Source organism: Protopterus annectens, chromosome 15.part0, assembly GCF_019279795.1.
Source record: "Protopterus annectens isolate FY-2018-M chromosome 15.part0, PAN1.0, whole genome shotgun sequence".
Lineage (NCBI taxonomy): Eukaryota > Metazoa > Chordata > Ceratodontiformes > Protopteridae > Protopterus > Protopterus annectens.
The window spans coordinates 121908754-121926811 of record NC_056749.1 but is presented as its reverse complement, the minus strand read 5'-3'; the positions used below and the strand labels follow the sequence as shown (position 1 = coordinate 121926811).

The 18058-nt window shown below is 42.0% G+C and overlaps 1 protein-coding gene across 5 annotated transcripts in view; it reads right to left on the bottom strand.

The window, feature by feature from the left end:
• Nucleotides 1-18058, bottom strand: part of PHKA1 (phosphorylase kinase regulatory subunit alpha 1) — a 3177076-nt gene that overhangs the window by 1091775 nt on the left and 2067243 nt on the right. For all 5 annotated transcript variants that reach the window (XM_044057561.1, XM_044057557.1, XM_044057558.1 and 2 more), the window contains exon 23: nucleotides 144-300. In XM_044057561.1, the coding sequence (XP_043913496.1) occupies nucleotides 144-300 (157 nt within the window). The remainder of the gene's footprint in view (nucleotides 1-143; nucleotides 301-18058) is intronic.

The following is an 18058-nucleotide window of genomic DNA, read 5'->3' as shown; positions in this document are numbered from 1 at the left end:
AAATATTCAGCAATTTGGATTCAGAATAAATCATTAACTTATTCAATACCAAAAAAAAAAATACTTCATTACATTTAAATGACATAATGAAGAGGCAGACATATTTCTCTTCAATATTCAGAAGAAATTACATAATACTTTACCTCATCAAGAGCTTCAACTTTTTTCTTCAGCATGCCTGAAATGCTACGAATCAGACTCCACTGATGGGTGGAACCAGCCTTGCTGTACAGTTCTATAAGAATGTCTCTTACTGTTGTACCTGGCTGGTCATAGAGTTGTGTGTCCCAGTCAGGACCCCTGCAATGACATACATTGAACAGCCTTATTTATGTGCAGTATTTATTAAATTTCAAGGAGGTTATACAACATGAATTATATAGTACTACTGTTAAACATAACGTCAGACTACATATACAAAGGGCTTTCTATAAAATGAAACATTTTAAAACACGTGTTTGACCTGAGTAGACACACTGACAAACAGTACTCATTTATGAAGATGCTCTCATTTCACAGACAAACAGAATTTGAGGAGGACAGAAAGGAAACTGAGTAGCAGCTAGGTGAAACTCTTCAAAGCTTTTGCTAGACAGAAATGATACAGAAAGGGGGAGGCTCACCAAAGACAGTACACAATCATCTCCAAAGGTACACCACCTTCCAAAAATTGATAACACCTCTTGTTATTTCTTTTCCAGCAAATCATAAAGGTGGAAAAGTAAAGTGTAATCTGTTGTGCTGGGTTGAAAAAATGCATATGCTTCCAAAAACATTTTAAAGGAACACTACCACAATACGAGCAAAACTATCTCCAAAGTCAAGCTGAAAGGTGGGGGGGTAAGAAAAATAGCTTTTGATGAACCCTGTGATGGACTGATAGTACACCAGTGTGAAAGATGGGGTCCGAATCACAGTACTGCCAAAACTGATAAAAGAAAGGTTCAAGCTGCAAGCTAGCAGGAATGGTCTCTCAAGTAACACCAATGGTACCCAAGAAGTTAAAAATAAAAGAATTAAAGTGCACACAAGACTAACTCAATTTATAAAATGTAACCTGATCTTAAAAGTATAAAGGGATTATATACTGCTATCCTGGGTTCAGGATTCTAATGATTCTAACATCCACATTTAGACTGGGGTCGACAAGCAACACGTAACAGGATAAAGCACTCACTTTATCAGTCATTTTATGTGTTTATCCCTTCAACTATGGTTATAGTGCCAAAAGAAGGATTTAATGGATAGAAGCGCTAGAAATGAAGCACATTTACTTGGTCCCTGGTCTCAATTTCTGATACAGATTAAATAAAATGGCAATCTGGCAGTCCCCCCTCACGTATAGCCACTGCTCTCCTATGCTAAAAGGAGTCAGCAGAGGTGATTTGGGTACCCTTGGAAGATGGTGACATACAGCTGCATTAAACCTGACTAGTCATTTCATATACTGTTAAAGCGACTGTTTAGATTTTAGGTAGCTTTAAATGCAAACCATCATATTCAATGTGATTTAATATTTTTAAGTCGATTGCCTCTTTAAGCCTTGTAGTTTCAGGCAAATCTCCTCTCCAGTCCAGCTGGTGAATCTGGGAATCTTGAGGCAATGTTACAACTGCCTCATGTACACAGACAACCCTCTCCTCCTCCCAACAAATTCCAACACATGTGATAGATGCAACCATATAGCCAAACTGGAGGCTAAGCTCTCTCAACTCAGTACTGGCATAACCAGTCAGGAGGAGAAGGAAACCACACTCACTACAATTCCAGTCTCACATAGCCCTACCACGACAGCAAACCAAACACATAATCACACAAAAACATACTCGGAGGCTCTAAATAAAGATCTGCCTAAGCAGCAGAGACCTCCAAAGCAGACACCCAAGCAACCGCTACCCCAAAACAAAACACGTGCAACAGATATCTCACAAAGCCAGTGTGCCGAACAGTCACAGCCCTTAAGACTAAACAACACACCTGATACACTTGTAATAGGTGACTCTATCATCAGGCACACTGACGTCCCGCTCACCAGGCTGAACAAGGAGAGGGTCACGGTGAGCAGCCTGTCGGGCGCTAGGATCCACCACATAACATAAGCACTCAGGTCACTCCAAGGCAAGTACAAATATGACTCAGTCATTGTCCATGCTGGTGTGAATGACCTGAGACGTACCTCCCTGGACTACATGAAAAGAGACATAGAGGAGCTCTCTGAGCATGTAGCCCAGGCCGGTATGGCCCTGACCTTGAGTAGCATCTTACCCTCACCAAGAATGATGCCACAATATGAAGACAAGATGATCAATTTCAACAATTGGCTTAAGTACTGGTGTCATTCAAAGGGGATACAATGCCCGTCAGCTTGGGATGATATGCTCGACAAGCCACGATGCTTCGCTAGGGACGGCTTGCACCTGTCACCCCTGGGCTTTCGGATATTGGGAAAGGCTCTTACTACCCCCACAGTGCCTTTTTTAGGCAAGGCTCAAAAGACAAACCCACCTCCATAGGTATCACAAGGGATAAGAAACTAAGAGTAATGCTACTCAACGCCAGAAGTCTAAACCTCAAGATGCATGCACTCGAAACTCTCCTTAGCATGGAGAACATCGATATCTGTGCAGTAACAGAAACCTGGTTTAGGGCTCCCGAGAGCACCCCAGCACTACCAGGTTATACCTCATACCATGCTTTTCAGCCCCAAAACTTGGACCGAACCACAAAAGGAGGGGGAGTATCGATATTCATCAAAGATACCCACACCTCCAGGTTGGTGGCAAAGCACGAAGCATCAGAGACTATCCATGTGCAACTAACAATGGGTAAAACTGCCTTCCAGTTTATAGCCTGCTACAGACCACCCTCCCAAACCCAGGAACCCCACTCGGCCTTCCTGAGAACACTGGAAAATATGAAGGTCTCTCCAAACACCATTATATTGGGCGACTTCAACTACCCAAACATAGACTGGGAGCATTACACTAGCTCCAACACCCTAGCCCAAAGGTTCCTAGAATTTATAAACTCAAATGCTATGGTACAACTTGTTACCACTCCCACAAGAGGGGAAAACATACTGGACCTGATCATCACCAACATGGGGACTCTATGCTCCAGACCAGAAGTGTATCCCTCATTAGTAAGATCAGACCATAAACTAATCTCACTGGATATTCATATCCCGACCCCACCCCCTGCCCAGAAAACCACAGTGAAAAACTTCTCTAAAGCAAATATCACACTCCTCAAAACCGAAGTGGAATCCTTCAAAGCCCCTGGGCCTGTGGAAAATACGGCCCAGACCACAGAATCCTTTATAAACGCATTCTATGAACACCTTCAGGAATGCATGGATCATGCGATCCCAAATAAAACCAAGACCCAATCCTCCAAAGGCAGACGTCCTGTCTGGTGGACCCCAGCCATAAACAAACTATACAATAGAAGGAGGAAGCTACTAAATGATAGAGCAAAATCCCAAAAAGGGAAGGCATCACTGATCAGTATTAGCAAAAAACTACGGGCACTCATAAAATTGTCTAAGGCCAGCTTCGAGAGAAAAATTGCACAGGACACTACGGATAATCACAAGGCTTTCTTTAGTTATGTTAGGAACCTGGGTGGTAATTCCCAGATATGCTCAGAATTAGTCCAAAATGACAAAAAATACACCGAACCCACAGACATTGCCAACATCCTAGCTGACAGGTTCAGCGCAAACTTCTCCCCTCCCCACCAAAAGGGCAAATATCTATCCCAGCAGAGTGCTGCCCCCCTGACATCTCAGATGCTCAGGTAAGAGCCGCCCTCACCAAAGCAAAAAACACAGCATCAGTGGGACCAGACGGTGTCCCGGGCTGCGTCCTACATGAACTCCAAGAAGAGCTAAACCCAAACATAAAACTACTGTTCAGTCTCAGCCTTACTACAGGATATGTGCCCAAAGAGTGGCGTACAGCAACAGTGGTCCCTCTCCATAAAGGTGGTGCCTCAACGGATCCTGGAAACTATCGCCCCATAAGCCTGACTAGCTTGGTCTGCAAAGCTATGGAAAGGATCATCATGGACCTCATAAATAAAGATATTGGGGACCTACAGACACTGGATCCTACCCAGTTCGGCTTTGTTAAGGGCAGATTCTGCCTCTTAAACCTGGTTGATTTCTTTGAAACAGTCACCAAGGCCATTGACGAGGGGAAGGTGGTCCACACAGCCTACCTGGACCTCGCAAAAGCCTTCGATACAATACCCCACTCGGGCATTATAGATAAGCTCACCAGCTTAAATATAAACCCCTATGTCACTAGATGGATTGCAAACTGGCTCAAGGACAGAACCCACATGGTTAGAATTGCTGGACCCATGTCAGACTCCAAACCAGTTACAAGTGGTGTCCCACAAGGCTCAGTCCTGGGACCTCTCTTGTTCAGTATATATTTCTCTGAGGTACAGGCCAACACGGAAGGACTGCGGCTGACCAAGTTCACAGATGACTGCAAACTGGGTGCCATAATCGACTCTCCAGCTGACACAAGCATCCTCCAAAAGGGCCTCATAGAAACAGACAACTGGTGCCAGAGCCATGGCCTCAAGCTAAATGCCAAAAGTGTATAGTCATCTCTTTGGCAAAAACAAAGTGCCCACAAATTACCACATAGGTGGTAATCCATTAAGTACAGAAGAAGTAATTAGGGACCTGGGGACCCAAGTTGATAGCAATCTCTCATTTGACAACCACATGGCCAAAGTGGTTAGAAAAACATTTTATATAGCCCACCTAATCATGAAGGGATTCACATCTAGATCAGGAGAGGTCATCGTGCCTCTTTACTCATCCCTCATCAGGCCCATAATTGAGTACAATGTCCCTTTTGGGATGTACCTTACCAGACACCTGCAGCAACTGGAAAGACTCCAAAAGTACCTCACCAAGAGGATCAAAGGGCTCAAACAGATGCCATATGCTGCCCGGTTAAAGAAACTCCAGCTCTACTCAGTGGTATACCACCTGTTCAGAGGCAATCTGTGCCTGACGTATAAAGCCATGTCCAACCCGGAATTAATGGACATGCTGCACCTCAGAAAATCCAAATCCCATCGAGCTACGCTCGAGACTTGAACCTCAGCAGTGAAATAAATAGGACATGCTGGAGGGACAGATTCATAACCCAGAGGCTCCCTTCACTCTGGAATAAAATCCCAGTCCAGGTTAGGCAGAGTCCCTCATTGACTCTCTTCAAGAGGAATCTTGATGAGTGGATGGGAGATCATAGGTTTACCCCGGGTATCACTTCTGTGTCACTGTTAGACAGAGGCACAGTGTACTAAACTCGAAAAGGGGCATAGCAAAATAAATTTAAAATGGGTGGCGAAAGCCAAACACATTCTGGCTAGGCTTATAAATGCCCTAGGGCAGATAGCCTAGTATGAACCTATGAACCTATAAATTTAGTTTAGAGTTGTTAGATTTCCAGAGTACCTCCTACATGTCCTGGGGCTTCTTTCCTCTGACCATCCACATTAATCTACTGTTGTCAGGTTTCCACAGTAGATCAGAGGATGACCACAGGAAAGAAGCCTCAGGTCATACAGGAGTTATTGTATCTCACAGCTTGCTTGGGGATTCAATAGGATAAGTTAGCTACTGCTACACTGCTGGGGGTAATATAAGTTTGGACTACCCTGTTTAGTTTGTCAGCATATTGACACCAGTCAGCATAAATGCTTTAAAAATTATGATGATGAAACAAAGGATTATGTAAGTATATAAGCAAAATGAGGCAAGAATTTCAGTGTTCCAAGGGCCCTCAACACAACTTATTTCAGAGGAAAGTGGGACAGAAAACAGATGAAAGGGGCATGGATGAAATCAGCAAGAAAAGGACTGCTGGAACTCTATTCATTCTTGTTGAGTACTGTCACACAGTGGATCTTTATATATATATATATATATATACACACACACACACACACACACCACACACCAAGAAAGAATAGTTAGAGGAAAGAAAAACACTTGCACCACAAAAAAACTGTCAAAACCTACAGATAAAACTTAATAATCGAAGTAGAATAGTGCAGGAGTATTCTCCACATTAGTGTCTTCCAGTGTTTTTGGCAAACACATACAGAGATACAAACTCAAAAGCTAAAAAACTTTTGTTACTCCCGTTGAAAGGCTTTCTTTCTAAAGACTGACATTTTAGCAAAACTATCACCAGAAAAAAATTCAAGATAAAATGAGCAATCTACTAAAAGGACAAAGAGGTGGTGTTATCATGGATGATATTCTAGTGTTTTGGCCTGATAAAGAAATAAAAAGACGAAACACTGGAGGTACTGCAAACCGTTAACATCTCTGTTCTGAAGCTAGAGACAAACACAGATGAGCCTGAAAATCAAAAGTTCAGTCACAGTTTAAGTACATGTGGAATTAGGACAGACTCAAGGAAGGTCAAAGACAAAGCAGAACTAAAAGGTCTTACTTATGTAATTAAACCATGTCAAGCCTTAGGCCTGGTCAATTTGTTGGGCATGTTCCAGATGTGTCTACGGTGCTAATGTCCAATGACAGATTTGCTTAAAAAAAATTACCCTGCTCATGAGTGAATGTTGAAGACTAAGCCTTCAGGAAAGATAAAGGAGTACTGACGTCTGCTCCAGTGCCCACCTAATATGATGTCATGACTCCAATCATCATGTGTGTGTAAGATTTTTCAGTATACAAAATTAATGAAGATAAAAACAAAGGCAATGTATTAATACACAAACTCATTCAGCAATACCCACACTTAAGGGGACATAATAAAATGAAGCACTCAGTAGTATAGCAAAGTCAGAGCGGAAAGACCAGGCAGGAAAAGACAGTCACTAAATCCTCCAATAGAAAAGATAAAACGTGGTATTTACTGCAACAAATGGTAAGCGCTTTCGCAGTTAAGCTTCATCAGACCAGCGATAAAAAAGCGAAAGCGCTTACCCTGGTCTGATGAAGCTTAACTGCGAAAGCGCTTACCATTTGTTGCAATAAATACCACGTTTTATCTTTTCTATTGCAGGATTTAGTGACTGTCTTTTCCTGCCTGGTCTTTCCGTTGTGACTGTTATATTCTTAAGTTATTTACGTTTATTTCCACAACGGAGTGTTTGCCCCTTGGCCTGCACATTATTTTCGTTATCTTTACTTAGTAGTATAGATTAAAAGGATTCTGCTATGATATTCAGGAAGAGACTAAATTATAAGTTATGTACGAACCATAATTTGCTATCTGTGTTGTCTTCTTTCATTCCTCCTCGCAGTTGGGTTATGGATCCGACCCTCAAATCCAACTTGGCTGCATTTTTACAGACTAGGATCCAAGTCTCGAGCTCCTCTCACTTTCCATAAAACAGTGTCCTCTGCCCAACTACCTCAGATCGAGTTTGCTGCCTAAATAGCTATGGAGTTCAGAAAATTTAGAAGAACGACAAATCAAGAACCAGAGGCTCAAACCAGGAACATCAGTTCCTACAAAGTTCTCTCCAGGTTTTCTAGAGCACAGGGTAGGGGGATGGCTGGGAGGGAAGGTGAGGAGGAATGAAAGAAGACAGCACAGATACCAAGTTATGGTAAGAACATAACTTATAAATCTGATGTTCTCTTTCATTCCTCCTCACAGATGGGTTAAAGTCCCTAGCTATACAACTCCTGGGTGGCCTCAAGGAAGGACATGCAGGAGCACTACAGAACCAAAGTAAGCCCTGCTCCTGGAAAGAATGTGCAATTTATAAAATGTGATGAAGGTATGAATTTTTGACCAAGTGGCTGCAGCACAAACATCTTCTAAGGATGCCCTGGAAGAAAAGGCAGGTGAGGCAGGCATAGACCTAGCTGAGCAGACCTTAGGACAACGAGGCAACTGTAATTCATTCTTGGCATAAATCAGGGTAATGGAGTCTGTTGCCAATTTAGCAAGAATAACTTCTGCAACTGCCTGGCCTAAGTGGTTCTGTGAGGAGGACACAAATAATTGGTCTGATTTAAGAAAATGTTTCGTCTTATGAAGAAAAAAATGTAACTGCCTATGAACATCAAGCAGGTGTAACAAATGTTCTCCTTTATTAGAAAATTTTGGGAAGAAAACTGGCAGTTGTATGGTCTGGTTGAGGTTAGATTCTGTAGCTACCTTGGGCACGAAAGAGAGATTAGTATGAAGGGCCACCCTGTCTTTGTGATAATGATGTAAGAAGGCTTAGAAGACAGTGCCTGCATCAGAAATTCTCTTTGCTGAAGTGATAGCGATAAGAAAAACTGTCATCCATGAAAGAAACTTTAAGTCACAAACACTAGCTGGTTTGAAAGGTTTTTGGGTTAAACCTTGTAAGACCACAGTAAGACACCATGGCAGGGAAAGATCTTTAATTGGAGGCCTGAACAGAAGATTCCTTTCAAGAAGGCCTTGTACAATTTGGAGGTTACAGGAGAATTGAAATCATTACAAAAATGGAAGTTAAAGATGGCTGCCAACTAAAGTTTGATAGTAGAGAAACTGTCTCCTTTGAAGAGAGACACAGGAAAGGATAGCTGATACTGGAGCTGAAAAGGGGGCAATTTTCTCTCTGGAGGCAAAGCTCTTCCATTTAATCCCATTGACTTTCTTGGTAACCTGTTTCTGGGAATCCAGAATAATGTCTCAGACAGGGGAGGCAAGCCTGGACCTTCAAAAAATTACTGGAAGTGGAGAAACCAAGCTGTCAGTTTGAGGGATATCAGACTGGGTTGAAAATCTTCTATTGGGTGAAGAAGGCATTCCTGTTTGGTTCCAGTATTCACAGAGGATATTTCAGATGAGACCAGAGGAAGGGGAACCAAATCAGTTAGTAGGATGCAATGAGGATTGCAAAGGTCATCAGATGTTTTGCTTTCTGTAGAAACTTTGGGATCAAAAGCAAAGTGGAATAAGCGTAAAGGAGACCAGTGGGCCAACTGTAAATCAGAGTGTCCCTCGGGAACTCCCCCAAAAAGGGGGGGGGGGGGTCACAGCAAAGTAGTTGCAGCACTTGTTCTGGGGAGACGTAAAATGGTTGTAGCAGGGTTGGTCCCAGTAGCCGAAGATCAAGTCCACTACTGAATGGCAGACGGACCACTCATAAGGGATCAGGATGGACCTGCTGAGCTTGCAGGAAGTTGGGTTTTCCCAGTATGTGAATTGCAAGTAGAAAACTGTCAAACGACATCACCCATTCCCAGACCCTCATGGCCTCTGCAGAATGGGTAAGAGCGGGTTCCTCCTTACTGGTTCATGTACCACACCACTGACATGTTATTTGTGTGAATCACAATACTTCCTACAGAGAGAATGTCCTGAAAGGATTGCAATGTAAGGAGGACTGCTCTCATCTCCAGATCACTGACATGCAGCCTGGTCTCTATGTGCGACCATGCGCCTTGGACCATCTTTTCCTTGAAATGCACCCCCCACCCAAACTGGGAAGCATCCATGGTCACAGTGGCTGAGGGGGAAAGGAGGAGGAAAGGTCTGCTGATCGTCAGGTCGTCCAACAGCAGTCACCACTGGAGATGTTTTCTGCAGACCAATGTCAACCTGATAAGAGCAGACAGAGGCTGGTAGAGAACAGATCACTCAGTAGCCAGGGACCAGTGAAACACTCGCATAAAATACCTTGCTATAGGAACTAAAGGAATGGCAGCCACCATAGAGCCGATAGTCTTAAGTATCAGCCTTGCCGGTGGGGAAGACCGATCTAAAACGGCTCGAATATGATCTTAAAGTATGAACAAGATGAGTGGGTCGAGTTGCAATCTGGTTCACTGTGTCCAAGGAAGCTCTGATAAATTCTAAACGCTGAACTGAGGATGGGTTCGACTTTGTCAGGTTTATAGTGATACCCAGATGGTTGGCAAGTTTGAAGAAGTAATCCCAAGCCTGGAGTAGTTGATGCCTGGTTGGGGCAGTGAAGAGCTAGTCATCCAGATATGGAAACTGGAATCCTTGCAGTCTCAGGGGACCTGCAACTATTGCCATGCATTTGGTAAACACCCTGGGTGCTATGGTGAGTCCAAAGGGCAGCGCTCTGAATTGGAAGTCACTGGTGCCTAGCCAGAAGGGCAAGTGACTTCTGGAGCAGCTGTCTATTTTGATGCGATAGTACATGTTCTTTTTTAGGTCCACTGAGCACATCCAATCATCCTTCCACAGCAGCAACAGAAGGACTGAAACAACCATTCAGAACTTTGCCTTCTTTATGAGCAAATTCAAAATGGATCTCGGGTCCCTGGTTTTCTTTGGCACTAAAAAAAAGCTTGAGTAAGTTCTGAATCCTTTTTGTTTGGTCGGGACCTGTTGGATGACTCTATTTTGCAGTAGATATCGAATCTCTGCTACTGTGTACTGCCTCTGACAGGGTGGAACATTGGAGAATCTCTTTGACCTCTCTGGTACAGGAAGGAGAAAAGGGATATAATTAACCTCTGGATATAATCTTTAGCACCCACTTGTTTTGCATTATATCAGTCCAGGCGGTAGGGTGCAGAGAAAAATGCCCCCTGACTGTCTCCAGAGATGAGCAGCCTGGAAGCGCTTCAGAAGCATTGATAGTTCTTATCGGGGAAGGCTCTCTGAAGGCCTGATTCTGTGGACCCCTTCTGCTCCTGCAGGGCATTTCCCACTGAAAGCTCCTCCTCTGCCTCCAGAGGATGGATCCCCATGCTGATCCTGGGAAGACCCCTGAGACTTCCAGAACCAAGTTTTCTTTCCATTGAGTTGGTTTCTAGAAAAAGTGCACTGAATAGTTGAAAACTTGACCCTGGCGGCAGACAAGGTCTTCCCTTCCTGCTCAGTGTGGGTTAGGAGTACTTTCATCTTGTTCTGTATGTAATAGTACAAAGCCACATCAACAGAAGGAACCACTTCAACTAAACCACATTCATGAACTACCTTGGTCGACAGCAGCCACTAACATTTTCAAATGGAATGGTCAACATTGCGTGGTGTTAGTAGACTCCTATTCCAATTGGCTCGAGATTGACATACTCCCTAACATAGTGTTCAGTACTGTCATTACTAAGATGAAGCATCATTTTGCAGTCCATGGTAGTCTGCACAAAGCTATTTCTGACAATGATATACAGTTTACTAGCCAGCAATTCAAAAGATTTGCCAAAGAGTGGGACTTTATCCATGTTACAAGCAGTCCTGAGTACTCGCAGTCAAATGGTTTAGCAAAATGTGCAGTTCAAAGTGCAAAAACAGTTACTAGAGAAATTGAAACAAAACAGTGATGTTTTCCTGAATATCTTGAATCTCAGAAATATTCCTCATGATAAATATCTTGGTTCACCTGCCCAGAGACTTCTGTTGAGACAAACCATAACTACATTGCCAGTTAGCAGTAGTTTATCAGTTCCAAATGCCAAGAATAACATATCAGTGAAAGCCCATCTGTTAAAGAAACGCCAGTCCCAGAAGTCTTATTATGACAAGTCCAGCAAACCATTCAATCCATTACACGGAGAGACAGTGAGAATGCAATCATGCATAGGTTACGATTAGCTTGGAGTCGTGAAGAGTGTTTGTCCAGAGCCGAGACTTTACAACGTGGAATAACAAGGAGTTGAGCTTAGGCAGAATAGGAAACATTTGCTGCCGGTGTCCAAGCCTGTACCACAGCACCTAGCCTGTGAGATGTCCAACGTTCCAGTTTCAGAGAATGTTCGAGTAAATATAGATATGTGGTACTCCATCCTAGTACCATTACTATTAGCCCCATATCTCATAACCTTGTACGAAACTCAACCTCTCATAGGGTTCTCAATTCCTAAAGCTGATACCATTACTTTTGACACTAAAACTCCTAACTATTTTCACATCCAGGGTAGCTGGGTGAACCCAACTTCTTGCTCACCACTTCCACACCCATACACCTCAAAAAAAATTAGCCCCAAACTGAAGCATACTTACAAAATTGTAAATAAATTCTTGAAACTTATCTCCAAACTTAGACTTACTCTACTATCAGATGGGGATATACACCCCAACCCTGGACCAACCAACACTGACTTGCACACTCCCCCTAACAAAGACCCTTGCTCCCACCCTATAATCTCTCGCCCTGCCAATTCTCTTTTTACTTGGCACCTGAACATTAGAAGCATTAACAACAAGGTACATGAACTTCATGCACTCTTGACTAACCTCTCTCCAGAGATCCTGTGCCTAACTGAAACTTGGTTAAAACCCTCCACTACTGATAACTAAACTCCCTCTCGACCAAATTAACTATAGACAACTTAGGAATGAAACCAAAAGACAAATATTACTTGATAAAAGACAATACTATCATAATCTGCAGACAGAACATCAAAACCACCCACAAAAATTTTGGGCTGGACTAAACAATCTACTTCACCCTGGTCGCTCCACCACCCCTGTCCCAGCTACGCTCATCGATAAACCCCCAGATGTAGTCTCTAACAGCTTTAACCGCTTCTTCACTGAGACAATCCAAGCCCTCTCCAGCCAATTGCCACTCAGCTCCCACAAACTTGATTCCCCCACCTTTAATAATCTTCCCTTATTTAACTTTCAGCCAGTAGCCACCTCATTTATCTGCAAATTAATCAGAAAACTAAAACCTACCACACTCTCCGCTGATCAACTCCCAGCTGAATACTTGCAAAAATCAGCTGAAGCCATTGCCTACCCTGTGTCATTACTTATCAATCGTTCTTTAGCAGAGGCTATAATACCTGATATCTGGAAGATATCCTATGTAATTCCTCTCCATAAAGGTGGCACGTCCACCGAGCTCTCGAATTACAGGCCCATTTCTATACTTTCTCCTCTAGCGAAGATAATGGAAAAATGTGTTCAAAAACAGCTTATGCAACGCCTTCTTTCCAACAATCTACTGGCAGACACCCAACATGGTTTCAGACCTCTCCATAGTACTACCTCAGCCCTACTTTTCTTCTCCAATACCATTAATACCCATCGAAATAATAACAATATTTCCTCCGCACTATTTTTGGACCTGTCCAAAGCCTTTGATATGGTGGACCACAAACTTCTAATTAATACTCTGCAATCACTTTGTCTAGATGCTAAAATCCTTCAGTAGTTTAGTTCCTATCTAATTGGTAGAAAACAGGCAGTATTATGGCAGACTAAACTCTCTACATTATTACCCAATACACTGGGTGTCCCACAAGGATCCATATTGGGACCACTATTATTCTCTATCTTTATCAATGACTTGAATACTGTCATTCCTAACGCCAGCTGTATACAATATGCAGACGACTCTACGCTGATCTGCTCTAGCACAACCCCCACAGAGTTACAAATCCTGACCCAATCCACCTTTAACAAAATAGAAAACTGGCTCTATAGTCGTCGCCTGATACTTAATCCCAAAAAAACTAAAATGCTGTTATTTCTACCTACTCAAAGGTCCAACAGCATTAACTTTACAATCCAAGCCAAGGATGGGACCATAATCTCTCCGGACCTCTCTACAAAACTACTAGGGGTAACTATTGATAACAACCTAAAATTTGATGTACATGTAAACCAAATGATCAAAACTATTAATAAGAAAATAGGCTCGTTATATAGAATAAAATGCTTCCTGACTCCCCAAGCCAAAATTGCCATTGCTCAAACTCACCTTCTCTCTACTCTCTTGTATGCATCCCCTGTTCTCTATAATACCAGTAAAACTGTCATGAATAAACTTACCATCTGTTATAATCATATTGCTAGGTTTGTTACTGGGTTACCTTTCAGGACCCATCATTGTACTAACCTAACCCAACTTAAATGGCTTGAGCTACCAAATTTAATATCATACAACATACTAGTTCTTACCCACAAAATAATATACAACCCTGACTTCACCCCTTCGCTAAAAAAACTTGTTACCCCGTGTAACAACCTTAGATCACTGCGTTCATCCAGCCGACTCCTTATCCAGACCTGTAAATCTAATAATTTAGCCGGTGATTCTCTCCTCACCAACTCGGCAGGTAGAGCATGGAACAAATTACCTTCTGATATTACCTCACTCTCCTCTTTAAGTCAATTTAAAGCGAAACTTAAAATATACTTGGGGACAATACGGAATTGTCATTGCATTAATCCTGGTTAGCTGAACCCCTGACTACGTTTAGAGATCAGGTGACCTAGCATTCACTGTAAATATTTGTACTGTGTCTATTCTCCATCATCCTGTATGTTGCTATGTAAATCTTTTGTTAATGTGTTGTGAATTGTAATTGTCTTTGAAACTTTAACTCAGTTTGCTACTCTTGGAGCTTTTCTCCCCGGGCCTCCGCTGAAAATGGACATAAATCCAGTCGGATTATCCCGGTCAACAAATGTAAAATAAATAAATAAATAAAATATCTCTGTTCCTGATACGAGTTGTTTACCGAAGACTATCCCTGTTGCTAAACCCAGTTCTGATTACTGTATTACTGATCAGGTCACATTTTCAGACCATGTTACAGATACACGGCAACTTGGACATGAACATTGTGTTTGTTTCTAATGTCTATATTATTGCATGCCTTATTCCGATGTCATTTCATTCAGGACAATCTATTTAAGAGGGAGGATGCAGATCAATTTGTGTGTACAGCTTTAAGAAGCTTTCTAGGGACTTGCACAAATGTATAAATACTGAGCACATGCGAGCCTGTCTAACATTTTGTAGTAAGCTGTTGAGATGTAAGCATATATGTCTGTGTAGTCTGTCAGTCAATCAGTTTGTTCATATTTTGTACCACTGCTACCCATCCTGATGTGTTTCTATGTAATAAAGCATATAAACAAATTACCCCACCTGGTCGTCATCTATACTAGAGAGGGATGAGTGACAGGAACCAAGGTTTTGGGAGCAAGTAATTAGAGAGGGAAAGTTAACAGAATGGGAAGAGGCCAAGAATTCATTTGGACTGCAAGCTAGAGATTGCCTTCACTATCAAAGATTAATATCAGAGTGCAGCAAAGAAAAAAGGAATAGGGGGATCCTAATTGAAAGACCAGCACTGGTAGTTTTTAGTAGAATCAAGAAAATAAGCTGCTGTTAAAAAAAGGTTCATTAGTAGGACATATAAAATGCTGCATGGTAAGTATATTAATCAATCAGAGGAAGTTAGAAAGGGATTGGGAAAAAGAGATCGGATAAGCAATTCAGAAAAAAAACAATGGGATGATACATGTATGACTCCTACATATGCAACAAAGTCTAAAAGATTTAGGATCTTCGCTTGGAAGTGTTTGCTTAAACCCCAGACACCAAAGAATTTTTTTCCTCAGGTAGACTGCAAATGCTGGAGGTGTTATGGGGAAAAATTGGAGCATATTTTCTGGGACTGTAGTGAGTTGGCAGACTTCAAATATTCCCTGCAGACTACTCTGTCAGAAATACTAGGTGAACAAAATTATGTAACTAAGGAAATGATGTTTTTCTTTTTTGCGCTGTGATAAAGAATCAGAATTGCCTACATATATTAAGGACTTGCCGAGTTTAATTCTGGAGGATGCCAAAAAAGCAATTACTAGAAAATGGAAATCAAAGTCTAAGCCAACTATACTAGATGGAGTAAATATAGTAACAAAGATAAAAGAACTGGAAGTGGGATCTTTGAAAAAGGGTGGCAGCAAACTGCATAGAAAAAATGGTAACTGTGGGAACAACACATGCAAAACAATGATTTTGAGGAGGAATGAGGTTTAAGGGAAAGCAGGAACAGAATGAGCTATGTAATGTTTGATTAAATGAATGTACAGAAGATTATGTGTGATGTACATAATGTTTGCAACTGAAAATATGTCAGTTGCCTATGTCATAAGTGATAATTCAATAAAGATGTGTCTTGATTAAAAAAAAAATCATCAAATTCTGATGTTAACATTTATTGGCCAAGGTGTTTCTATACTCCAGAGGGATGGACCTATTACCTACTGCTCCAGAATGCTAACTGATGCAGAACAAAAATATTCATAAAAAATGTGCATAAAAGTGTGTGGGCACTTAAGAAGTTCACAATACTCATTGGGCTACAGATCCCCCAAATCCAGACTAACCACAGACTGCTATATCCACTCAACTCCTATGATTTGGACAACAAAGTTCTACCAAGTTGTCAGAAGTTGCTTATCAGACTGAGACTTTTTAATGTCAGAATAATGTACCTGCAAAGCAAATGACTTGGGCCAAAATGCTGTCAAAAACAACACTCTACTAGACACAATCTGATACCAAAGAAGTTGTAGTTGTGTATATACAGTGCATTATAACATGTCATTAACTACCAAAAGACATGATTTAAACTTTGTCAAACATGATAATGAGCTACAGAGGGTCAATATAACAAATGACAAACTTCATGACACCCATGCAGAGGGGAACTGAAAGTTCGACTGCTGAATCCTATGCTAAGGCACTGTACGAGCACATCCACTTGTGCATGAATCGTGCCATCCCCAATAGAACAAAGACAATTTCCTCCAAAAAAAGGAAGCCAATCTGGTGGTCCCGTGCCATAAACAAACTTTACAACAAAAGGAAGAAACTGTTGCAGAAAAGAGGAAAATCCCAGGATGCAAAAAATTCCCTTACCAGCCTCAGTAAGAAGCTGAGATCCCTCATAAAATCCTCCAAAGCTAGTTACGAAAATAAAACTGCCAAAGATTCCAAAGACAACCACAAGGCATTCTATAGCTATGTCAAGAATCTAAATGACAATGCTCAGATCTGCTCTGAGATACAAGAGAATGGCATTAAATATACTGATTCCAAGGATATTGCCAATATCCTGGCAGATGAATTCAGTACAAACTTCACCCTCCCCATCCCCTAAAGGGCCCATCTCAATACCGTAAGATTGCCAAATTCAGGTAATAATGGCAAAACAGGTAAAAAAAAACACACTCTCCGAAGTTAAGAATACAGCATCCATGGGACCAGACGACATCCAAGCCTGTGTACTACATGAACTACAAAATGAACTGGCACCTCACCTAAGTGTCATGTTTAATCATAGCCTCAGCTCAGGCTTCATGCCTACTGAGTGGTGCACAGTTACAGTTATCCCACTCCACAAGGGGGGATCCACCTTGGATCCCATGAACTACCACCCCATCAGTCTGACTAGCCTAATTTGCAAGGCCATGGAATGTATTATCATGAAACTTATAAACAAAGACATTAGCAACCTTCAAACACTGGACCCCATGCAGTTTGGGTTTGTGAAGGGCAAATCTTGTTTCCTGAACCTGATTGACTTCTTCGAATTAGTCTCCAGAGCCATGGACAAGGGTAAGGTGGTCCACACAGCCTATACTGACCTCGCCAAGGCCTTCGTCACCATCCCCCACTCTGGAATCATAGATAAACTTACTAAGCTGGGCATTAATCCCTACGTCACTCGACGGGGTGCCAACTGGCTTACAGACAGAATCCACACTATAAAAGTAGCAGACTCCAAATCCAGCTCCAGACAAATGACAAGTGGAGTACTTCAGGGTTCAGTACTGGGACCGCACTTGTTTGGCATCTACTTCTCTGAAGTACAAGCCAATACTAAGGGAACTCTGGCTAACAAAGTTCACAGATGACTGCAAACTGGGAGCAATTACTGAATCCCCAAATGATGTGGATATTGTAGAAAAGAGCCTTACAGAAACAGATGCTTGTTGTCAGAGCCATGGGCTCAAGCTCAATGCCAAGAAATGTATAGTTATCCCCTTTGGGAAAAAACATGTACCCATGAATTACCACATAGGTGGCAATACACTAAACACCAAAAGTATGCTAAGAGACTTAGGGACACAGGTAGAGAGTGGTCTCACCTTCGATAACCACATTGCCACAACAGTCAGGAAATCCTTCTATGTGGCACACCTCATCACTAAGGGCTTTTCATCCAGAAAAAAGGAGGTCATTGTCCCACTGTACTCATCCCTCATTAGACCCATTATAAAATACAGTACCCCGTAGACCCATTCTAGAATACAGTGCCCCGTTTGGTATGTACCTCTCAAGACAT